The sequence below is a fragment of the Mus musculus genome, chromosome 1 (genome assembly GCF_000001635.26).
Source record: "Mus musculus strain C57BL/6J chromosome 1, GRCm38.p6 C57BL/6J".
Lineage (NCBI taxonomy): Eukaryota > Metazoa > Chordata > Mammalia > Rodentia > Muridae > Mus > Mus musculus.
In genome coordinates, this window is record NC_000067.6 from 182,009,732 (window position 1) to 182,035,593 (window position 25,862).

General features: G+C 44.5%; 1 protein-coding gene across 17 annotated transcripts in view; it reads right to left on the reverse strand.

Moving 5' to 3' along the window:
- Positions 1–17,825, reverse strand: part of Enah (ENAH actin regulator) — a 131,173-nt gene extending 113,348 nt beyond the window's left edge. For 4 of the 17 annotated variants that reach the window (NM_001083121.2, NM_001083120.2, NM_008680.3 and 1 more), the window contains exon 1: positions 9,799–10,249. In NM_001083121.2, the coding sequence (NP_001076590.1) occupies positions 9,799–9,803 (5 nt within the window). In that variant the 5' untranslated portion in view covers positions 9,804–10,249. Of the gene's footprint in view, positions 1–9,457; positions 9,765–9,798 lie in introns of those variants that run through there. The other 13 variants (XR_001780490.2, XM_006496647.4, XM_006496644.4 and 10 more) reach the window with 8 other exon arrangements.
- Positions 17,826–25,862: the final 8,037 nt, after the last annotated feature.

The following is a 25,862-nucleotide window of genomic DNA, read 5'->3' on the forward strand; positions in this document are numbered from 1 at the left end:
AATTGCTGAGCCATCTCTCCACATTCCCATGTTTAAATAGTACATTCTTGATATTAGCCCAGAAACTTAGAATACCCAAGATGAAATTTGCAAAACACAAGAAAATGAAGACGAACGAAGACCAACGTGTGGATACTTCATTCCTTCTTAGAATAGGGAACAAAATACCTATGGAAGGAGTTACAGAGACAAAGTTTGGAGCTAAGACAAAAGGATGGACCATCCAGGGACTACCCCACCCGGGGGATCCATCCCATAATCAGCCACCAAACCCAGACACTATTGCATATGCCTGCAAAATTTCACTGAAAGAACCCTGATATACTACTGTCTCTTGTGAGGCTATGCCAGTGCCTGGCAGATATAGAAGTGGATGCTCACAATCATTGGATGGAACACAGGGCCCCCAATGGAGGAGCTAGAGAAAGTACCCAAGGAGCTGAAGGGGTCTGCAACCGGATAGGTGGAACAACAATATGAACTAACCAGTACCTCCAGAGCTCGTATCTCTAGCTGCTACATATACAGCCATCATTGGGAAGAGAGGCCCCTTGGTTTTGCAAATTTTATGTGCCCCAGTAGAGGGGACCGCTAGGGTCAAGAAGTGGGAGTGGGTGCGTAGGGGAGCGGGCGGGGGGGAGGGTACAGGGAACTTTCGGGATAGCATTTAAAATGTAAATGAAGAAAATATCTAATTAAAAAATCTTACTATGAACACACACAAAAAAATAGTACAATCTTTACTTAGACACACAAACATTTACAACTGCAGATGTATTACAAAAAGCCTAGAATAGAAAGCTGTACATGCAAGTACTATTATAATTTAAGCTATCTAGAGAGGGGGCTATTATTAAAAGGCCTACTATGTATGAATTTGGGTCCTCAGCACCCACTTAAAAGCCAACTAACTGCACTGCACCTACACTGGTAGGGCTGGGAAGGCAAAGAAAAGTGTATTCCTGAAACTTATTACCCAGGCAGCCTAACCAAACAGATGGATTCCTGGTTCAATAAGAGGCCCTGACTCCCAAAAAGGCAGAATAATTAATGACAACAGAAGCTGACTTTTGACCCACACATGCAAATATACACAAGTGTACAGACACAAATGCGTACATCACACGTCAACACAATTATATGTAGTTTGGATCTGAGTGTTTAACATTTTTTTTGTTTTTTGTTTTTTTCGAGACAGGGTTTCTCTGTATAGCCCTGGCTGTCCTAGAACTAACTTTGTAGACCAGGCTGGCCTCGAACTCAGAAATCCGCCTGCCTCTGCCTCCCGCGTGCTGGGATTAAAGAGGCGTGCGCCACCACACCCGGCTTGTTTAACACTTTTTATACTTTGAAAAAAAATATGGAAAATCTATACCATTTTTATAGTGAAAGGGAAAAAGCAATTCAGAAAAAAAAAAAAAAAACACCAGATATTTATTTGAACAGTAATTTGTTCACTTTCTAAAAGTAATTAAGTAGATTATAAATAACTATTTTAAATGAACATTTAAGATGCATAAGTCTTAAAGCATTAAAAATACTAAAGCTGGGCATGGTGGTGCACACCTTTAATCCCAGCATTCAGGAGGCAGAGACAGAGGCAGGCAGATCTCTGAGTTTGGGGCCAGCGTGATTTATACAGAGGGAAAAACCAGGGATAGAGAAACCCTGTCTTGGAAATACAATAATAATAATAATAATAATAATAATAATAATAATAATAGTTAAATGGCTAGCAATTTTGCTTACAGTCAATAGGAGGTGAAAATATGGTGGGAGGGGGAATGAATGATGATATCTCGGGATTCCAGAACAAAACAAACATTCATAAAACCTTCAAAGAAGCTGCAGCCCTTCGCTGAACTGCAAAATGAGCAATTTGGACTCCCTCGGGATTTGACCTAAAGACTACTCAATTCTGCTTATGTTCTAGAGTCTTTGTTCTAAAGTTTCTCCCCTATCAAACTGACAATCTGACATAGAGACCAGAAAGGACAGAAAACAGAGACCCTCTAAAGAAGAGTAAAGGGTAGTCACATCACCACTGCCAAGGTCAGGAACTCCAGCGGCCTGGAAAAGTACTCAGTTCATTTAACATGTCATCATGGCTATCTTATTCCCAAAAGACAAAACTCTCACTGGTATCCGAGATTACTGTAAACAGACTCAAGGAAAACATTACTCAGACTAAACAGTTTCCTTTTCTTTTCTTTTCTTTTTTTTTGACAGTTCTACGTGCGGTTTATTGGGAGAGAGAGGGGCAAGGTGGCGGTGAAAAGAGAAGGGGGGAGGAGAGAGGGAGGGGGTCTTTCTTTATATATGGGTGATGACATAATTACAGGTAAAGGTGAGAGTAAAGTTTTCTAAGGAACCTATAGATATGCGTCATCACATGTTATTGGTGGCCTTAGTTATTCTTACTGGTTTTAGAACTTTTTGGGCTGGGGTGTGTGCCACAGATACAAATAGAGGTCAGAGCATGACCTGAAGAGATTGTTCTTCCCTTCCACCGTGAAGGAGCCAGGACCAAACTTAGGTCATCAGGCTGGGCACCTGCAGACCTGCTGAGCCATCTTGCCAGACTGTCATTTTTATTCATAACAAGGAAACTAACTGCTGTTAAGTTAGCAGTGATATAAGACTCTAAAACTTGCCCAGGCTTCTCAAAGGCACCAACCACTCTCAAGGTTTCAATCTAAGTACTTGCATAGCTGGCTCCTAAAAAGGACAGCCCAGTGCTATGTCTCAGCCTGTCTTCTTCAAGAAAATAGGAAGATGTCAATGTTAATTCAAAGTAATAAAAGGGCTAGGGGTAAATGTAAGGAACAGATAGGATTCTCTTACGGTACTGTCTATTCTAGTTAAAAAAGAAAAAACACGAATAATAATGATAATCTAACACCTGAGACGTTAGGCTATAACTCAGACACTAGAAAAATTCACCTTCTAATATGTACACAAGGTTGTACCTCTAATACAACAGCATATTCATTGTGTCAAATAGAAGGCACATCCATACTGAAACATTTGCCAAACTCCTCATTCCTCCCTCACTCCTGGCGACCACTGATGTACTAATAGCATCATTCAGTATGTGGCCTTTTGAATCTAGCGTTCATCTCTTAGCATGTTTTCATCCACACAGTAGGATATACAAATACTTCATTATTTTTGATGGTTAAATATTTTTTGAATTTTAAGGGTATACCACATTTTGATCATTCGTTCAACTTACTGGCAATCAGGTACCCTGATTTGAATAATGGTGCTATGAACATCTGTATGCAAGCTTTTAGGTAGACATGTTTTCATCTCTCTGCCTCTATTGTGAAATTACTGAATCAAATAATTCTGAATTTAAATTTTTGAGGAACTGCTAAAGTTTTCTAAAGCAGCTTAACATTTATACGGCTTTTCAAATTCTTAGCATAAACTTATAAGATGTTAGACTTTCCTAGAAAGAGGATTTATTCCTTCTTATCAAGGCCATTTTGTGTACCAAGTGTTATGCCAGACAGAGCCTTATTTAATTTTTCTAACAATTCTGCAAGGTAAACATTACTACAACTTTACAGAAGAAATACAAATCAATAGTTTACAATACTTACAAACCAGTGAGTAAATATCAAATCTAGAATCTGAATCTGGAATTGACTTCAAAATCTGTATTCTTTATATCATGCCATTTTCACACCGTATCATTTACTCAACCCTTAGATACATATACATTTGTTTCACATCAAAAGGAGTCTTCAGGAAAGTTGTATGTTGAGTTAAAATTGTTATGGAAGCTTCCCAATATGAATATATTTCTGGAAATCCAAGTGACTTAGGTATATTACCTCCCCCATACATACTTTCTTTAGTAGATTATTTCTGTAGTTACATTTTAAAAGGCCTATCTAGGATTAGTACAAGCATTAGAGATTACCTTTTTTCCACCAACATGCAAGTATGTTCTGCTATTTAGACTGAATTGCGTCCTCCCAATTTATATTGTTGATGGCCTGAATTTTTGAGGAACTTCTAAAGTTTTCTAAAGCAGCTTAACACTTTACATGGCTTTTCAAATTCTTAGCATAAGCTTGTAAGATGTTAGATGTTCCTAGAAATAGAGGATTCATTCTTTCTTACCAAGTCCATTTTGTGTGCCAAGTGTAACTCATTTGGAGATAGAGCTTTTAGGAGGGAACTACAGTTAAGTGACCTCTAAGACAATGAGATTGATGGCTTTTTAAGGAAGAAAAAAAATCTCTATCCATCCCTAACCCTAGTCTCATCCCCCAAATGACAACAAAGAACCCTCACCAGGCCCCACTGGCCCTAAACTTCCCCTCTCCAGCTTTGAGAAAATAATTCTTCTGTCGAGAACATCATAAACTACCAAACTGGTATCTCAAGCACTGAGATACAGAAACAAGCTGAACCAAGAGATTCATAAGTCAGTTGCTCAAATTCAAATCTCTGATCAGACACTAAAAAAAACAGAATTATTCTTCCATTAATTTAGTATTTTACAATGAAGTCAAAGAAATATGGTCCAAAGAGCTCTGGAGATAAACAAACCTGATTCTGAGGCCCTGGCTGCTTCTGAGCTTTGGTATCGTGTGAGATACAAATTCTACATCCATTCTTGTAGTAGTAGTAGTGCTGCTGGTTTTTGTTTAAGTAACTTTATTAATACCGGTACCTGAAAATACTATACATCCTACCAGAGCTGTACCCAGTACAGCTCTAGAATGTTACAGGCACTCCAAAGCTGTGGCTGTGACTGTCAGTACGGAAGGTTCTAAAGGATTCTAAGAGAATGCCAGTCAGAGGCACACACACAGTATGCCGAGTGGTTTGCTGGTAACTTGAATATGAAGATACAGAACCTTGGGCTAGTGGAGGACTTGAGAGTAGACTATTAGATCCTTTACAACTTAGGGTGGGGTAAAAAAAGGCAGTTTGGGACTACTAAGCTGTTACAAGGAAGCCTCTTTGCTCTTTGTGTTTTTCCATAAAGCAAAGTTCTGAAGCTTATGTTTAGAGGCATCTCCTGTGGTACCTCAACTCAGTTATCTTTATAGCCTTTACTTCTTCTCAATTCAATCAGTTTCAAAGAAGAGGTTGGGGGAGAAGAAACATAAGGGCCTAAGTATTTACCACCCCTTGACCCCATAAAACTAGCATCTCCTTTTCCAAATACCTCCTTACTCTCAAAATAAAAGCTGGGTATTCAGAAAGGTACAGTCACCCTGCTCTTAAAGTTGTCTGTAAGATAAAATATTAAAGCAACTAATGTAATTTCTTCTGTACAGCCCAAATAGTACCTGCCTAAGTGCTTTGCTTATTCCAAACCCCTGACTATTACATAAAGTTAAATAAGCTGTATCTACTTATCCATACATATTTTCAAGGTTTATTCACTTAAAAACTATAAAACTGATATTCAAAAACAAACAAAAAAACAACAACAAAAAAAGCAAACAAACAAAAAGAACCCTGAAGATGGCCGGGCAGTGGTGACGCACTCCTTTAATCCCAGCATTAAGGAGGCAGAGGCAGGTGGATCTCTGAGTTTGAAGCCAGCCTGGTCTACACAGTGAGTTTCCAAGACAGCCAGAGTTACATATTTAATAAAAACTGTCCTGAAAAAACAAACACAACAAACAAACAAAACCTGAATATGTAGTTACTTGTAAAATAAATATCTGTGAAAGAGTCACATACCCAACAGCTACAAGCATAAATGGCAAACCATGAAAGTGGAAACTACCATTTGCACCCTTTCCTGGATATGAATCTTGACACTACCACCCTGTGAAAGAATAGGATTACTTTTTACCAATATGCTCAATTAACAAGACAGAATTCTCTGTCCCTTCACTGTACCTGTATATGTATTTTAAATTCATCATTACTATAAATTAAGGTAGCAAAACCATAAAAAAAACTTCAAAGACTAAACATATACACAGAAAGAAAACGGAAAAGAAAACAGTTTCCTCACCTAACCTGTAAGGCTGGGCATAGAACAGTTTAATAAGTAGCCTTCCTGAAACCACTCTCTGGACCCATGTGTCAAGCAAACATTACTAATGAATACATGGCATTCTTCCTCAATCCAGCAGAAATGTATCATTGCCCTTATCTGCATGTTAGCCACAACCTACTGGACCACATCAGCAAAGGGCAACGTAGCTGACATCCTTAAATAAGGTCAACAGTGAAGCAAATTGCCCAAAAGTTTTGTACAACTAGTCTAAAAGAAGTTTGCGTCTTAAAACAAGGGAAGCACACAAAGCACCTTCTATGTTTGGTCCTCACAACCGGGTGAAGAGTCACCTAGGTATGTGCTGGGGCACAGACGAGCTCTGTTGGCAGAATGTTTATCCAGCAAGCCCTGGGTAGAATCCCCAATACAGCATAGAGCTGTGGATGCCATCTCAAGTCTGTAATCCTACCATTCTGGTGGTGAAGACAGGAGAATCAGAATTAAGGTCATTCTCAGTTATACAATAGAGTCACAGGCCAGCATAAAATACATGAGCTCTGTCTCAAAAAGCAAATAAATAAACTACATACAGCTTTATATATCTATACTGATATATATGTGTATGTGTGTGTATATATATATATATATATATATATATATATATATATATATACACACACACACACATATATCGTAAAGCTGTGTGCTGTGTCTGTGAAATTATATGCTTAGTCAAGGTCACTCAGTAAGTAGCTTTGGCCGAATCCTCATAACCACACTTTGCCTTTTTTATATGAGAAACTCTGAGTATCTAGCATTACAGTAGCCAAGGTCATACACTATGGCACAAAAATGCCAATCTAAAATGTTCTGAGCTCTTCCTAGAAACCAGACTATAGGGAACTATTTTAATAATAAGTTCTTCTTTCTCTTTAAAAAAAGAAAGACATAAAATTTTGAGTGATCAACTAGTTTTTAAAAGATACCATCCCAGCCGGGTGTGGCGGCGCACACCTTTAATCCCAGCACTTGGGAGGCAGAGGCAGGCGGATTTCTGAGTTCGAGGCCAGCCTGGTCTACAAAGTGAGTTCCAGGACAGGCAGGGCTATACAAAGAAACCCTGTTTCAAAAAACCAAAAAAATAAAAATTAAAAAAAAAAATACCATCCCATACATACTTCAATCATAAAGAATCTTCCATGCTTCTAATACATGACAAGAAAAACAGTACAGAACCAAACTCAACAGGCTACTACAGATACCAGTTTGGTATTTTTTGGCCTGTAGCTTTTCCCCCCTCAACTGGTTCACTGTCCTTTGTAAATCCTAGACCACTTGTTATTACTGCTCACCTCTAATCAAGATCTAATAACTCTATACACAGCACTTTACATGTAGATTGTGTCTTTAGACTTTCAGGAACGCACAGTTGCCTACTGTATAAGAGTACACTATGTGACAAAACACACTGTTCCTAAACTTAAAACATCTGAGAGATCTTACCACAAATACTCAATTCTGTAAGATACTTACTGCCTCAGAGTTCCGACCAACTTAATGGAAATGCCCTCTTCAATATCTCTGTTTCTGGGTTGGGGGATCTGGGGGGGGGGGGGTTGTCATTCCATGAAAAGGTTAACTTTTAGTTCCTACAGCATCTGAGGTTACCTCAGACCAAACCACCCTACCCTCACCCTCTTAGGAACTGCTCAAGAGCGACTCTACAAAGCCCTTCAAAGTGAAAAACTAGCTGATCCTCTTTTCTGCTCTTAAATTATTCAAAATCAGCCTACAAAGAATTACTGTAGACTGCGCAAACTCCTCAGACCTGGGGGGAATGTTCTGTATTTACACCACTGGGAAAACGTCAGTGTGATTTCTCTATCTCTACAGCTAGTAAGAAATATGGCAAGAAAACAGCTTTCAAAGCATTAGTTATATTTCGCTAGAAGCTAGAACTTCTAAGTCCAGACATAACTTACTGAGACAGTGTATGATTTAAGTTTTACTAAATACTTCAAACTTGAATATATTTTGTTCACAAGCTTTCAAATAGCTTTGATCAAATGTTAAAATACCCTGCTTTATTTTGTCCTTTTAATGTTTTAAGAAAATTATTGCAAGTCTGAAAAAAAAAAACCAAAAAACTACTAACTACTAACTTGTTGGGCAAGACCTATATAGCATTATGTCACTAAAGTACAATCAACAGTATGTAATATTACCTGACAGAACAGTCATGTTTTTTAACAGTTCCTGAATTTTCAAGGCCACCAGTAGCTTAGCAAAAATGCACAAAAATATAACAGGTTTCTCAACTTGCATTTTACAAAGATTAATCTTGATTTCTATGCCATTAATTACTTTTTAAACATTTGAAATAAGTTGTATGAAATCACCCAGGAAAAGGGGTCACTTGGCAAAAATCTAACACTAACATAAAGATCTGTCACCCAGAATCAGAAAAATTCATAGTAAGCTTAAGTAAACACAGCACAAAAATATACTTAAAATTGTAACGGGTCTGTGTTCAACCCTGATTTTTTTTTTTTTTTTTGAGGAGGGGGATATAAAAGCTAAAGTTTCAAACAGAAATAAGGGGGGAAATTCCAATGACAAGATTTTCAGGCCAAAGAGAAGGAATTTGAAGATATTATTCAAATCTCATTTCATTACATTATAAAGGTCTTGGCAACCGTCGGCCATTAATCTTTAACACAAAGGAGATTCAAATCCAAATGAACTGAAAGACTATCTCGGGAGGGAGGAAGAAACGGAGGAATTTACTTCATCCACAATTGTTTAACCTAAAAGGGAGGCCTTTAAGGATGAGTACGCAAAATGCATCAGCCTTCAGTCTACGAGGTCCTATTTCTCACTAAGTCTTGCACCAATCCAAAAGCGGGAGGTTATGGACACAAAACAACCTTAGGAAAGGCTTGGGGTGGGTGGTCGCCAATGAGTGACACACCACATCATGGTTTATTCTCCTACACAACTGGAGAGACAAAAATTAAAAAACATCACACCATATGTTTCACCGTATCAATCAAAAAGCATTTCACCACGGTACATCCAAGACTTTCCTTTGGGGCTGAAAAATAAATAAATAATTGTATTGATTACAGAGGAAGGGAAACGCGGCCGCTTCTGCTGCAATGCAACACAGGCTGCTACGAACCGGAGAGAAGGGCTTTCCAAACAAAACCCTCCCCCGCCCGGGCTTACAAACCTCAACCAACTTATCCCAGCCTCACACTGTCCCCCGCCAGAGGAAACCTAGTAAATGCTCTCCCTTCCCCCACCATCGAGAAATGTTCACCTTTCCCCGCTCCTCCGCTTTACCCCTACCAGAGGCACTTTATTCCCCGCAGAGATTTCAAACCTTCCAAACTTTCCTCCCCACCCCCCTTTTAATTAAACACTAGAGCTTTGTACTAAAAGTGCAGAGAATTTTTACAGATGTACGGAAAATACCTGTTTCTCGGCAACGAGCACGCTACGACTACCGAGCCCCTCCCCATCTCCTGGGTTTCGTTAACCCAGGCTGGGGGAGGGAGGGAGGGAGCTGGCATATTGAATTGAGGAAGGGAAATCCTGGGTAAAAGAAGAGCATCGGAGGGGGACACCGGGAGGAGCCCCCTCCCCCAAATCAGAGCGGCTGGGCAGGGCAGCTGGACCGGAGAAACCCGAAGGGACAAAAGGGAGCGAGAAAGAGCCGGGAGAGCCGAGCCGGCGCCGCGGGCCGGGGCAGGCGGGTCCGCGCAGAGCGGTCGCGGCGCCGCGGCACAATGGCTGGCGGCCCGCGCGCCCCTCACCTCATGGTGCCGGCGGCGCCGAGGCTTCCCCGGCGCGGGAGCCGCCGAGCGGAGGGTCTCTTCTCAGGCGGGGAGGCGGACGCCGCGGGGACGCGCGAGCAGAGGCGGCTCCGGCTCCGGCGGCCGGGCTACACCATCTCCGCGCGCAGAGGCGAGGCGCCGGCCCGCCGAGCGCGAGCGACCACGGGCTGGGGACGGGGCACGGGGCCGAGGCGCCGAGCGGGTCCCCGGCGGCCGCCGCCTCCTCCGCCTGCGTCGCCGCCTCCTCCCCGCCGAGCCTCGTCCGCCGCTTCAGACGGGAGCCGCCGGGGCCGCGCGCCCGTCCGTCCGTCCGTCCGTCCGCCCGCCCGCCGCTCCAGAGGCCGCTCCGAGCGCGCCGCCGTCACCGCCGCCGCCGAGGCCGTGAGGAACCGGCAGCTGCTGCAGCCGCGGGAGGAGAGCCGGGCTCGCCGCGGGGCGCCGGGGGCGGGGCGGCGGAGGAGCACGCAGGCGCCGCCCTCCTCCCGCCGCCCCCGCCGCTCCCGCTTCGCCCGCTCCCCTCCCCCTCCCTCCCGGGGCGAGGGGCGTTGCGCACGAGGGGGCTGCGGGGCGGCGGCCGAGGCGAGGCGGCGGTGCGGCCACGGCCCTTTGTTGCCGCCCACCCGGCTCCGCGCCCCCCGCGGTCGGAGGGGGGCTCGGCGCCCGCTCTGCCCTTGACCGCGCTCTCCTGCCGCGGCCTTCCCGCAGCCCGGAGGCTGAGGTGAGGAGCGAACCGCGGTGGGGGGGTTGGGGGGGGCGTGACGAGCCGGGCGCGATCGCGGAGAGGACCAGGGCGCGCGGGCCGGCATCCCCCTCTGCGCGTCCCCGCCGCGATGTGATTCCCTCCCACCCACCCCCACCCGTGGGATGTAGGCGGGATGTAGGAGAGTTCCGAACACGCAAAACGTGGCCATCGTCGTCCCCCGGATTCCCGAGGACCCCCGAGCGTGCTGGACCTGGGGATCCGGCCGACGCGCGCACAGTACTGGGATGACTGCACAAACACACGCGCGCATAAACGCGCACACACACACACACACAGCTAACGCATCGGTGTCGGGAAACGCGGTGGCCCGAGGCACGCGGAACCCTGTGCAGCCGCGAGAGACGCAGCCCGTGGAACCCTTTCTGTCGTCACCAGCTGAAAGGGAATCCCGGCCGGGGGCGGGGAGGGATGGAAACTGAGGATAATTTTAAATGCTCTGTCTTTCACCTAGTCTGGAGCTCACCTCCTTGAGAAGGTAGATAGAAAATACTAACGCAGCGAATGGTTTAGTCAGATGGTGCAGGAGGCCTCTGAGAAGCCCGAATTTGGGGCGGGGGGTGTAGAATGAAAAACAGCAAATCCAATGATCTAATAAAATTTTTTAAAAACTGAGAGCCCGCTTTCGTGCGCAGTATACAGATGCCTAGACTAGGTTAGAAAGGGTTTTTGCAGCTACCCGATTTCTATTACATCCAAAATGGAGGACCTAGCAATACTGCAGGAATCCATTCAAAAGTTTGATGTTCCATATAAAATGAGCTGCGGTTCTAAAGATACTTATGAAAGCTGGCATTCTGGGCACTTTCAAATGACAAGCTAACGTATCCTATCCATCCTTGGTCAATGCCTGAATTGTCTGGAGAACAGTTTAACCTGTTTTAACTATGAAAAGCCTCCTGGTTTCAGAGCTCAACAAAGGCGGTTTGCTTTTTGGAAGGAAGCCCTGCAAGAAGCAGTGACCTAGAGCTGTGGCACAGGACCAGGGTGGCCTCGGGTAGTAAAAAGCACGGTGCCTCTGCTCTAAACATGGTGTACTTGAAGAACACTAATTTCCACCCACATAGCTAATTACAGCTTGCCATCACAGAGCATTTTATTCAAGGATCTCCAAGGACTGAAGAGAAAACAGCCCTGTCAGCCAAATGTCCTTGTTGCCCATATTACGAGAAGAGACAGAAATATACATCTCAAACAACCTCGTGTGTTATTAGTACAATAGCCGTGATTAGAAAAACATCTCAGCTCTGAGGTGCACTGCCTTTGTATAAAGGGCATCTGTATAAAATGCTTGCACCTCAAGTATTCAACAAGTTAACTAATGTCTAGAAAGAGGAAAAAAAGCACTAATGCCTATTGAATCTTCTTGGGGAAAGAATTAAGACACATTCAGCCAGAAGTCACCCCAGCTCTCCTTAGTTCATTCATACCAATATAGTAAGTACAACAGAGCTTAGGTTTCAGATAAAAGCCTTACCACCACCAGAAGAGGTGGAGATACTGCTGTAATGACTCAAACTATCTCTTGTCAGAGACAAGAAACACCAATAAAAATTCCTTGCGAATGACATCATAACCTGCTTCTCATTTTTGCTAGCTAATCCCATCCTGATCTAACGAAATCACCATCATCTTTATGCTAACAGCTGATGTCCCCATGGTATGAGTACCAAATTAAGTGATCCAAGAGGAAAATGCTATTCTTGTTTTCTGTGTTTATTAAAAATGTACCAGCCAAGAATGTTGGCTGCCTACACCCATTTCCATTCTTTTTAATGGCAGCTTGCCAGCTCACAAGTTGGTCACACCATTGCCTTCGGATTTAGATCTTGCATTGGCCAGCCTGACCTCCAAAGGTCATTTTGTGGAAAGACGGTTTGTTCGCTCTAACAAAATGTTACTTCTTGTTCATATTTGGTCTAACATTGAAAGGACAAAATGGAAACTTGAGCTAGAAACAAGACTAATTCTGGTCACGTGGGAAACTTCAATGGACTGTGTTACTATATAGAATGAAAGAATTTTAGAGGGGAGATATCTTAAGTCATTCAGTCATTTAGAAGAAGAATGTGAAATCGGATAGGTTAAGTAACTTGCCCATTGCCTCATAGTGCCTTTGTAGTAGAACTGAAACTCAAACCCAGGATTTCCATCTCTTGGTACCTTGTTGTTCCTCCCACATCATACTGACTTCCCACAGCTGATTCTCTCCTCATAAACCTAAACTTTTGCTTAAAAATAAAGTTGGCGTGACTGAATCATTGAAGTCTTTGAAATGATCTCAGCTCCATACTATACTCGAACACAGTGCCAGGACCAACACGTAGGGACCTGATGTTTGAAAGGTGAATGGAAGAATGAATCAGTGAGTGAATAGACAGCTCCCCTAAGATATGGAAGACACTATTCAGAAGAAATGCATGTGTGTGTTGTGCACATGCATGTGCTAGGGATCTAACCCTGCTTTCACATGCTAAGCTAGGTGTTCTCAACCACTAGCTACGTTCCCACCTCGAACTTCCTTCCTAACACAGTAGAGCTCAACTTTCTCTCTCTGAGATGTTTTACCCCAGCTTGGTGTAGCAGATTGACCCACACTACTGGGAATGAGAGGAACCAAGCTTCTGCTGCCCCTAGGCCAGCTATGGGAGTCAGTCTGGCTTTGAGGGCTTCCCCCGAGCCAGCCTTGGTTAAATTGATAGCATCAGTAGGCTTGGTCTCCATTTATGGACATGAAGAGGAAGCATGACTGAAGCTTCTCCACCATCAGAAGATCACTGCTAAGAGCTTAAAGCCTTCCCCCTCCTCATCCCTTTAAGTTCTCCTTGGATTACCTGGGAGGGGTGAAAGTGGAAAAGGAATATGGAGTGAACTTTATTCTTATGATTGCATGTAGCAGTACTGTATTCACAGTAAAATGTTTGTCTCCCCCAACCACTACACATCCCCCAAACATGGTAGGAAAATAATGTAGAAAGCAACACTCAGCAGGATTCAAGGGTTTTTTTTTTTTGTTTTGTTTTGTTTTTTAAATATCTTTATTATTCCTCTTTCAACCTTAGTTGCCAGCATATCATTGCAGTTCAGAATTACTACCAGGACACAGAAGAAACTATTGGCCTTTCCAATTTTAAATGTCTTCCCTTTCTCTCCATTTCTCCTCCCTCTCCCTGCTGAACTGGGGTCTATCTCAGTAACTTCACTTCTTCCTTTGCAGAAGAAAGATTTCTGCTTTTAGCTGGACAGTGCTTAGCCTTGGCAGATGATCCCCACAGCCAGAATGGATTTGTGTTAGTTAACTGGTAGAGGTCACATTCTAGATAGTACGGTGCATTCTTTCTACAGAAATTTAGCCATGACTGCGTTGGTGAACGTGGGCTCCATTTCTAGACAATGATCCAGCCACGTGCTTTGGGAAATGGTTACAAACAGCTATGGTCATGATCTAATTCTGAACTCTTATCCTGTATTTTCTAAAATCTAGTAGGCAGCCTGGGGGGGAAAACAGAGGGATTGCAATCTTTTTCACATCGAATCGACTTCTATTTACTGTAACCAAACTTGATAGACTACCCAGGAGGTTTTCTTGGACATTACAATCAAGTGACAAGTGACCTTGGAGTATTTCCTCAAAACATGATCAAAAGAACTGTCGAGGAAGATTATTTTCTGGCTGTTGGTAGCAAAGAAGAAACATGGTACCACTAGGTATATCCCAAACAAATTTCCCCCAAATTGACACACACTGCTTAAGACTTCCTCCTTCATAGCCTTTTATCTATCTTTCAGGTAGGGCTCACAGCTCATTAAAAATCCCAATTTTAATTCTCTTTGGAAAAAAGTACAGTTGCTACCATGATAACCTGACCAAGTTCTAATTTGAAAATTACCTTCAAATTGCTGTGATGTAGGCCTGCTATCTCCACACACAGGAGGTAGAGGAAGGAAGATCAGGAGTTCAGTGTCAAATGCCATAACAGAGGAGTCCAGGATAGGGCTAGCCTGGGCTCTTACCTTTAACTAATCTTTAGTACCACCTCAAATATGAAATAAATAGTGATACTGTACTGTATTTACAAAGAGCTGGAGCCCTTTCCTGGCTGAATATTATGGTTGTAAATAAACTGAGCAGCAAACAAAAGAAAGAGAGAGAGAGAGAGAGAGAGAGAGAGAGAGAGAGAGAAAGAAAGAAAGAAAGAAAGAAAGAAAGAAAGAAAGAAAGCGAGCGAGCGAGCCATTGCAAGGTCACCATGTACATGGCTCTGGGTTTGATTGACTAGCACTGGGAGAAAAAAAAAAGCCCCAAAGGAAAGAACTTTGTTCTCATTTCTGTCCTCTGTACAAATGCTGCTTTAATGGGATTGGACAGAGACACGCTTCGGATGTGAGAAGAATTTGTTACTAGTAAATGTGAAAGACAAGTACCACAGTCCATAGCAGAGCTCTTTTATTTCATTCTGCTTCCCCTGGTTAAAAAGAGGGGGGAAGCCAGGTGGTGGTGGCGCACGCCTTTAATCCCAGCACTCGGGAGGCAGAGGCAGGTGGATTTCTGAGTTCGAGGCCAGCCTGGTCTACAAAGTGAGTTCCAGGACAGCCAGGGCTACTCAGAGAAACCCTGTCTCGAAAAACCAAAAAAAAAAAAAAAAAAGGGGGGGGTGGAGAAAGAGTTCAAGCCAGCCTGTAATCCCATCTCTCTCGGGAAACTGAGGCAGGAGGAGCAGTTCAAAGTCTTCTTCAGCAACAGGAGCAAGATTAAGGTAACCTGGCCCATATGTGATCCTATCTAAAGTAGGAAAGGGAGGAGAAGCAGTCAGAGGGCTGGGATCTGGGAGGAAGGGAGAAAATTGGGGTATGGCCTGTCAAGGATCTGGGCTTAGTCTCCCGAAGGAAGAAAGAAAAATGAGACAAGAGCTTGAAGATCGCTTAGGAAATATAACTAGCACAGTTAAAAATGAAACAAGATTCAGTCATGTACCTCTTGTTTCAAGAAAACCAGAGTGGCAGGCTTCCAAATCAAAATGTATTCCCATGTCCCATTAGCGACCCCCTTCCTCGGCAGTCCTCTGATCTAGGACCTTCCTTGTGGTTTTGGTGACAAGGACTCAATAAATGAGTTCAGTGACTCTCCATATTAGTGTTAGGACTGTATGTGGGTATGGGTTTATACCTGTGAGTGCACACACCTCTGAGTCTGGGGTTATACCTGTGAGTGCGTACAGTATCACTGGCCCACTGAGGTCAGGCCCGTCAGATCTTCTTGAAACTGGATCTCAGTGCTGGGAATGGGACTTGGGTTCATTGCAACTATTGAGCCGTCGCCCCAGTCCCACACGTACATTTTGAAAGGTCTTTTGAGAAATGTCTGCGTTCTCTTTATTACCATTCTGATTCATATCACATAAAGCAGGAAGGAAACACATCACCCCATGGTGACCCTGTGCAAAGCAAACATGCCAGTCTTAGTCTACAGGGAGAAGAACCACCAAAGAACATGGATTCCTTCATTTGCATTCTTGTAAAAGACTTGGGATTTAAATACTCGTTTAAGCTTTATCATAGATGAATATGGTTTTAATAATTCAGCAAAGGGCCCTGAATAGAGCCCAGCTTTCCATTCAGGTTTTCGTGTCTTTCTCGGTTGCCATTTTATCTCTGTCAAACACCTCATAATTTGTTTTCTGTAACTGGTTTTCTGTTTTGTGCTTTTTATAATGTCAGCCTCTCTGAGCATCTCATTGTACTTGATTTTATTCAGTGTCTCTCACTCGCAAACAGTGTTTCCCTTCAAAAGTTCACAGTCTGGTCTTTTCCGCCCAGCTTTTCACTTTGCTTTCTCTCCTATTACTAATGAGACCGTGATTCTTAACTTGCTTTCTTTGAGTTATTTATATCTTCAGGCCTCTGTCTAATAGAGAGTCTGACTTGGCATTCTTTTCCTGCTGCACGATGACCAAATTAAGTTAAGGAGCAACTCCTAAGAATGCTGGCCTGTGGTTCTTCACGCTCCTCTGGTATCCTAAGCACTAGACAGTGTGTTTAATTTTGAAAGCTGATGTCACTAGCTAAGTTCATAGTTGATGTCAGGTGTGACTCAATAGTGCTTTCCAGAATAACTGCCCCAGACAGGAAGACAGCGAGCCATGAATAAAGAATGGAAGCAGCCTAGGTGGTGACTATAAATACGTAAACGTTTTTCAGATGGTGCCCTATCTGCTTTCCATCAATCAATCCATCAAATGAAAGGCTCGATGTCTCCTAATGATGGGGCACCTCCTGAGAGGGTCTGCAACAGAACGAGAGGCTTGTGTATCATCTCTAACTAAGCTCCTTCTACCGACTGTTAACACTTCCTTTACCAAAAGAGCTTTTCAGCTTTCGTCTATGGAAGATGCAGGGAGGGTTTGGTTTTGGTTGTTTGGTTGTTTGTTTTTGTTGTTAAGATTCTGGAAGCATTATCAGGACCCATTCCCGAAGGCACTTTAGTGATAGTGTATATTCGGGTATACCCTTCGGGCTACTTAGTTTTGAGTCTCAGAGTCACCACATCTCTCTCCCTTAGCCTTGCTTACCAGTGCCTTTTTGTTTTGCCTAATCCTTTCCACTGCATATACTTCCTACCTCACATTGTTCCAGCACTGTGACCCCAAAGCAGGACAGGCTAACTAGCAAGGGTTCTGACTGGCCCAGCTTGGGCCAGTAGTGGTCAGCTGTCCCGAGCCACAGTGAAGAAGTTCTCTAGCTGATCAGAACCGAGTCATGTCCTGGCTTTGAGATCAGGACGACAACTTTATTACTGGAAGGCCCGGGGGTGAAAACACAGACCACTGGCACCACATCTAAAACTGTACCCAGCCCCTAGTTAGGGAGTGGGAGAGCCTCTGGTTGGGGAGTGTGGATACAGCTAAACAAGGACAAATCCTCTGTGAGGAATAAGTAAGGGGATGCCTTTCTTCAGTGATGGAGTTTACAAAGAGCAGAAAGCAGAAACCTTTGAGTAACGTTTCTACAGGCCCAAATATAGCCATAGGTGCTTCCACACATGCCTGACGCTGCTAGAAGCTGAGTTTGTGCCAACTTCCCTGCCCTCCTCAGCAGGGTTAAAGCCCAGTAAGATGGAGGCCACAGCTCTCAACAGCACGTGGATCACCTTCCTTCGTGTTTCTTCTTCTCAGCTGCTCACAGTGATGTCCTCCCCTAACCCCTGCTATCCATCCCGGTGGCTGCTCTCACACTGCTGCTAAACTCTCCCCATATGACTTATTTGGGCCACTGGTGTAATAGCAAATGCGACAGAAGCAAAATTTTGAGGAGGGTTTATGCACTGGGATCAGTCCATGCATACTGCTCTTTGGAAATTGAGATGAGCAAGGGAAGAAGCCGGGCTTTGCTACTAATTAACTCATGGCCGTATAGAGGAGAATGGGGTTATTCAAGCTGAGCTCCTGAGCCTGTAGTCTGCCAAACCCACAGACCATGAATAAAGCCATTCTATACTAACCAACCCCAGCTGACCTAGGCCAAAATAACCACCCAATTTATCCACAGAGTGATGAGAAGTGATAGTTTTTGTTCGTGTTTGCTAGGTATTGAACCCAAGGCCTCCTCGTACGTGCTAAGGCTTTCTGCCACTTAGCTACAATCCCCATCCCTTGATTGCTATTTTAAGGTCACTAGACCTATGGGGTAATTTGTTATGTTAGAAAAGTTAACCAATATGCCAGTGTTCTTCAAGTGTTTCCCATAAGGCTTTTCGTAGAGCAGTGACTAGTACACCAAGGAGAAAGTGTGTTGATTAGAGCTGTCGTTCCAATCACCAGATTTTTATCCAGATGCTCACATCAGCCAGTGTTCTGATGGCCTCTCAACGCCTAAGTCTTGGCATCCCACAACTCCTCCCCAATCAAAGGTGAGGGAGGGCAAGCAGAGTGATAGGAGGACAGGCTCTTAAGGCAACACGTTATGTCACCTAAGATAGCAGCTCTTGAAGCTCTGAGCGGGAGCTGAAAAGTGTGTGCGGTAAGCCTAGCTTCTCATTTCCTTTTGTTGTCCAGAGATACTTCTAAAGTTTTGTTTGAATGTTTCAAACTGTCCTCAGCTGGTTCAAAAGGAACTAAAAAGCTCAAGTTCACGTTTCCAGGGGGACACCATTCCCGTGTGACTGTTGGGTTGTTGTAGAACCGTCGGGGAAGAGGCTCTCCTGCGCCTACCTAATGAATTCTGGAGGAAGGAGCACTTGGAAGCCAGCTGCTGCTCAGCGCCACTCGGCCAAGTTCTCTGTGAGGCTGTTGCTTGTGCGTCGTGGCTAAGGAAGGCAAGCATGAGTAGGCGCAGAGCCATGCTCTTTTCCCTTCTGACAGACACTGATGTCATCCCTCAGAAGAGTTCAAGGAATCCAGTTCACTCAGACTTGGGAAGAAGGAAGGAAGGAAGCAGATATTCCTGGAGATCTCTGAGCCACGGTTCAGACCTCGGCCTCCACGTGTACTAGGCTGCAGTCCAGTGGAGTGACGGCACGGCACTGACGCTAGGTTACACGAGCTCCAAGAAACGGAGAGCCGAAGATCTCAATAGAAACAGACGCCTAGGTGGGAAAGAAGGAAGACTCAGAGCTGATGGGAGGGGAAAGCGGTCTATGAGGAGTCCTGGGAGTCAATGACAGGGCATATCCTGATAAATCTGGCTTCCAAGGAGACTTGGGTTTCTTCCCTGGAGGAGCCCCAAACTCTGCTGCTCTGGAAATGTTGACTGTATTGTGATTTTGGCAGACAATAAGAAGCCTATATGAATCACTCATTTAAAAAAGAAGTTTCAGTGGAAAAGGCCAGCTTTAACTAAGGAGATTCTTTCTCTTGTGCTGAGACCTCAGGAGCCGCAGGAATGACTAGTGTCATATGGTTGGGGGCTCTCATTTGTTTGTTTTTAATTAATCCGTTAATTAATGAATTTGCATTGGATTATTTCTGTCAGGTTAGCAGAGTTGTGACCACAGCTGCCAAGCAACTCCTGCCTCACTCTTCCTTGGCTACCAGAGAAGGGCTGGGCTCTCCCCGCAGTGAACCAGGCGATGGGAAACCTAAGAAAACCATGGCTGATCCTGACGCTGGCCAGCGGGATGAAGCACACTCGGACTGCTTCAACCCACCAGACTTGGGTCGTGTACACAGCTTGAGAACCCTCTCAGAGTCATATTCATGGAGGGAGGAATGAAGGATCTGAAGGAGGACCCTAACCAGCCTTTAATCCCAGCACTCGGGAGGCAGGGGTTAGATCGCTGAGTTTCATAGGGAATTCCAGGCCAGCCAGAATTACAGGTTAAGAACTTGTCTTAAAAATAAATGCAATTTTTAGGGCTGGTGAGATGGCTCAGTGGTTAAGAGCACTGACTGCTCTTCCGAAGTTCCTGAGTTCAAATCCCAGCAACCACATGGTGGCTCACAACCATCCGGAATGAGATCTGATGCTCTCTTCTGGTGTGTCTGAAGACACCTACAGTGTACTTACATGTAACAATAAATAAATCCAAAAAAAAAAAAATAAATGCAATTTTTAAAAGGAGGGATCATTTCCTGAAGTAGAAATAGAACAGGTCTGAGTACTTGTATTTTTCTTACCAAGTTCTGTTGCTTCCCAGTTTATCATTCATTTAAGACATTGGAAAATAATAGAGAAAAATTTAAATAGTGACATGGGAATGAGTTCTGGCTAATGTCATGGGTCATGACCTTTAAAAAAATTTAATTATTATTATTTTATGTTATCTGTACGTGTGTGTTCCTAAATGTATGTACACCACTCGGGCACAGAGGTGACCTCTTGGAGGTCAGAAGGGAGCATTGGCTCCCCTGGAACTAGAGTTACAGGCAGTTGCGAGCTGCCCTGTGTGGAAACTGGAAACCCTGGATCCTCTGCAGGAGCAGCCAGTGCTCTTAATTCCTCTGCCTGCCTGTCCAACCCTGCTATTGTCTTCTCCATCTCCTTCTGTCACCCTCTCTGTTTTACTCCCCTTCAGGTATGCAGTCAAATTTGTGAAAAAAAGGAATGGCAACAGAAAGACAAAGAAACACTTAAAGCAGCAACAGTAGAGATAACAATCATCTTGTTATGCTGTAAAATATGAGCAGAGGTGTGGTGGCCCACGCCTTTAATCCTAGCAGAGGCAAGTGTATCACTAAGCTGGAGGCCAGCCTGGTCTACAGAGAGAGTTCCTGGACAGCCAGGAAGGGCAGCACAGAGAAACGCATATCTCAGAAAACAAACAAGAACCACCCCACCCCACCCCCACAGAGCACAGAGCAGAAATGCATTTAGAAAGTGGAAAAGTATCTTCAGGCTTTTCAAATGCAACAGTATCATTGCAGGAGGCCATGCAGTCAGCAATCCCCAGGAGCAGTGGAGTTTCTGTTTCTTCTCCTCCCATAAGCAGGGACTCTGCCACTGGGCTACAGCCTAGCCCTAGCCTTCCTTTTCCTGGGTTGCTTAAGCTGTCTTTTATCGTGCTCTGGAGCCCAGGCAAGCCTTGAACTTGTGGTCCTCTGCCTCAGCCTCAGTAGCTGGGATTGCAGGCCTGAGCTGTAGGCCTTTCCCCTTCCTTCCTTCCTTCCTTCCTTCCTTCCTTCCTTCCTTCCTTCCTTCCTCCCTCCCTCCCTCCCTCCCTCCCTCCCTCTCTCTCTTTCTTTCTTTCTTTTCCAGAGGGGGTGGTGGTGGAGGGAGGACAGGATTCGTCTCATCTTACAGTTTGTACTTTATCATCCAGAGAAGCCAGGACAGGAACTCTAGGCAGGAAGCCAGCAGGACAGTAACTGTGTCGCGGTGGCGCCATCACCTCCATACTAAATCCAGTTCACCTTGTAATTCATAAGATCCTGTCTCAAAAAATCCATACAGGTGGGGCTGAGAGATGGCTCAGCGGTTAAGAGGTCCTGAGTTCAATTCCCAGCAACCACATGGTGGGTCACAACCACCTGTAATTGGAATTTCTTAACTGCAGAGGTTGATGTGGGTGGCAGCTCTGTATTGTTCTGGCTACTAAATCTTACTATGTAAGTCAATCCCCTCGATTAGCTGGGTGGGGTGAGGATCCTCCCTGTATTTGTTTCTTTCTGTGTCTGTTTGGGCTGCCTTAAGATACCGAGTCCCAGTTAAACAGAACCAAAGGAAGAACCCTGACACTAATGACCGTGGTTTTTGTTAGTGTTACTTATTCCATTAGGGACATTCAGTTACTTTAAAATGTATAATTAATATATATATATATATATATCCTTTCTTTGTGTGTGCCATCGCACATGTGGAAGAGGACAACTTGTGGGAGTTGGTTTTCTCCTTCTACCATGTAGGTCACAGGGACTGAACACAGGTTGTCAGACTTAGTTACAAACACCTTTACCTTCTGGTGACTAGCTCAGCAGGTAGAGATACCTGCACTAAGCCTGGTGCCCTGGGTTTGATCCCCAGAACTGATATGGTGGAAGGAAAGAGCCTATGCCTGAAAGTTGTTCTACACACACACTCACTCACACACATACACACACACTGAATAAATCAAATATGACAAAACAAAACTCCAGTAGGTATCCTTGGGGACCTTGTTTTGTGTTTGCTTGTTTCTTTGTCTCTTTCTTTTTTTTTTTTTTCCAAGACAGATCTCACTGTGTAGATCTGGCCTTCCTGGAACTCACTGTGCAGATCAGGCTGGCTTTGAACTGCCAGAGAATTGCCTGCCTCTGCCTCCCAAGTAGTGGGACTAAAGGTGTGCACCACTGCACACCCATGTGCACATTCACACACACACACACACACACACACACACACACACAGATAAATAAAAACAGGGTTTTTATAACCATTGCTGCACAAAGGGAAACATAAGCTAACTTACTGCTTCATGTTGGAAAAGCCTCAACTAACCAACTGTAGGAAGGCTGTGATTTTCATTGTCTAAAACACAACGAAGAACCAAAGTTAGCAAAGAGGCATTTGAGAGGAAATGACAAGTGATGGGCTTCTGGAAAACTCGGAGCCCTGTGCGACATAAAATGGTGTGGTTGTTATGGAAACAGAACTGCCATATGACCCAATCATCCCAACTGTGGGGTTATCCTCCAAAAACCTGAAAGCAGGGACTCTGGGAATTGCCAGTCCTGTTCGTAGCAGTAATACATTAGTTAAAAGGCTTAAGTGACACATATCCGTTGGTGAATGAATAGATGAAGAAAAGGTGCTGCCATCACACAGTGTGTGACATTCGGTCACATAGTACAGTCATGGACCTTGAGCGGATCACATGAAATCCCGCTTGAGTCTGCGTCCATGACATACTTTCAGCCACTGAACTCACCTTGCAAGCTGCAAGGTCGTAGAGGGAGGGAGGAATGGATCACACTTGAGTCCAGGGGACTCAGAGTTTCAGTTTTGCAAGAGGAAAAAGGTTGTGGGATGGATGGCTGGAGATGGTGACTGCATGGTCCTCTGAGTTCATCTAGCACCACCCAATTATAGACTTAAAACAACATATTCACCCTGGGCCCCTGAGATAGCTCAGAGGTAAAACTGCTTGCTACCAGCCTGATGACCTGAATTCGCCCCCCAGGACCCACACGGGGGAAGGACAGAACTCACTGCTCCCAAAACTTGTCCTCTTCCCCACATACTCTCTGTGGCTCAGATGGGCCCCATGCAGGGGCACACACACACAAATACATGATTTAAAATTACTCACATGGTAAATTTTACTTTGTGCATGTTTTGCAATTAAAAAAAAAAAACCACTAAACAGACACTTAAGTACTTCCTAAAAATTAAAGGTAGGCATAGCCCCAACTACTCTGGAAGCTGAGGCAGGAGGATCACTTGAGCCCATGAGTTGGAGGCTAGCCTAGACATACTTGGCTCTTAAAAAATATATATATATACAAAAACTCAGGCACTTAATTCACATGAGGCCTCCCCAGGCTATTTGCTACTCTTATTTATGAGAAGTCTTATTTGTAGTCTTATTCTGGGAAGGTTGCCATTCTTGTTCCCATCCCTTCACAAACTGAAACTAGCACATGGGAAAGAGAACAAGCCAGGGACAGCTGTGGGTGCACCAGCCTGGCCAGTAAACAGGGTTGAGGGTGGCAGGGGCGATGGATCAGCAGAGGAGTCCCACACACCCTAGAGTTCCCCAGCTAGAATAGCAGAGGAGCCCCATCATGGGACCCCGAGTCTGTCCAAGACAAAGGAGTACATTTGGAAAGGCTCCTAAATGGCAAATGCATAGAATCGGGAGCCTGAGTTCTTAAAAGAACTTGGTGTTACCTGAACAGAGCTCCAGAATGCACCAGGTTGTATATGAGAGGAAGTGGAGATAGGCAGAAGGAGGGAGGGAGGGAGGGAGGGAGGGAGGGAGGGAGGGAGGGAGGGAGGGAGGGAGGGAGGGGAAGGGAAGGGAAGGGAAGGGAAGGGAAGGGAAGGGAAGGGAAGGGAGGGAAGGGAAGGGAGGGAAGGGAAGGGAGGGAAGGGAGGGAAGGGAAGATAGAGATGTGAGGGAAAGAAGAAAAGAAAGCAAAGAGATGGAGATGAATGGAGAGGAGTACAGGCTCTGGAAAGGCAAGGGGGCGGGGCGGGGTCAGGAGGGGCGGTGGGGGCGGGGCAAGGGAGTTGTAGAGGGTGACTAGCTTGGCTATGATCATATCAGACTGAAGGCAGTTGCTCTCTTAGGGCAGCCTGTGCCCAGCTTCCTTCTAAGGGGACCTTGTGGAACCCTACTCGTCTCTGCCTTCATCAGCTTTAAAGTCTTTTCTTTGGGAACCCATAAACAATCAAACAAAAGCATACCCCTGTCTCAATAAAGGAGCTCTGGGTGGCAGACTGTCCATCAAGGACAGCCTGGCTTAAATCCTCTTCCGACTCTCCCAGGCCTGGGGCAAGTCACTGCTTAAGTCGCATTCCAGTGTTGGAAAGTGCAATGTTATTTATCTCACATGAGACAGACTGGTAGCAATGCCAGTTGTCAAAGCTTTCAAGTTACTAATGTCACACACAATCCACAGTGCAGCCTCTATTTCCAGGAGTTCAAATGGGTGACCCAAAGGAAGGCTATAGGGCTGATGAGATGGCTCAGCCAGTAGGCACCTGCCACCAGGCCTGATAATCTGAGATCAATTCCCAAGACCCATACGGTAGGAAACTAACCCTGCCAGTTGTCCTCCGACCTCCACACATGTACCCTCCCCCAAAATAAATAATTTTTTAAAAATTAATTTAAAAAACATAAACATTAAATTCCAAGGACCTGGCTTCCAATTCCATGTGACCACTTCTTAGACATGTAGCCTTGAGTATGTCATATAGCACTTCTGAGTTTCCATCTGCACATGTCAAAAGTTTGCTGGTATCTGCGTCAACCTCCCCATAGGTTAAGATGAAAATCCAGCTTGTAACTTGAACTAAACTCAAGTAGAGACGTTTGTGTTGAGGTGGGTAGTACACTGAGATTATCAATATTTTTACTTCTGGAATGTTTTATGCCGAATTTGTCCGGGAGAAGAATGTTTTAATTTCTTTCTTTCTTTCTTTCTTTCTTTCTTTCTTTCTTTCTTTTTTTTTGGTTTTTCGAGACAGGGTTTCTCTGTATAGCCCTGGCTGTCCTGGAACTCACTTTTGTAGACCAGGCTGACCTCGAACTCAGAAATCCGCCTGCCTCTGCCTCCCGAGTGCTGGGATTAAAGGCGTGAGTAATTTCTAAGAGCATGAAGAACATGTAGCAAAAACTCAGCCACATTGATAGCTCTGGCGTCGGACATTGCCATTCAGAGGAAGTGAGGCTGGAAATGACATCATAACTGGGTCACTGGGCAGGTCAAAATGCTCGCCCTAGCTTCAGTGAAAAAGTGTGTAGAAATGTCAGTGCCATCTAGAGTCTCCTTCCCACAGCACACAGCACCAGAATCTCTTTAAACCAAGAGTTCTAAAACTTAGTGTCACGGTCACGTGACACTGGCAACTGAAGAACGGCCGAGGATAGGGCTTCCTCACTGCTGCCTACCTGGCCTTTCAGTAGAGTTAGGACCTCAGCAGTCAATCAGACCCGTTCTGCCCTACCTACCTGCCTGCTCTTCTCACCTCCAGCCTTCTACCTCCCCTCAACCAAGTCTTATTGTCTCTAGTGATCCAGAGATAAGAGACATCAAAAAAGGGAAAGATTTGAAGAATGATATGACCAAAGAGTCTATAGACTGATTTTTTTAATTATTATTATTAAATTAAATGTGATGTACAGGGGTTGGAGAAACAGCCCAGG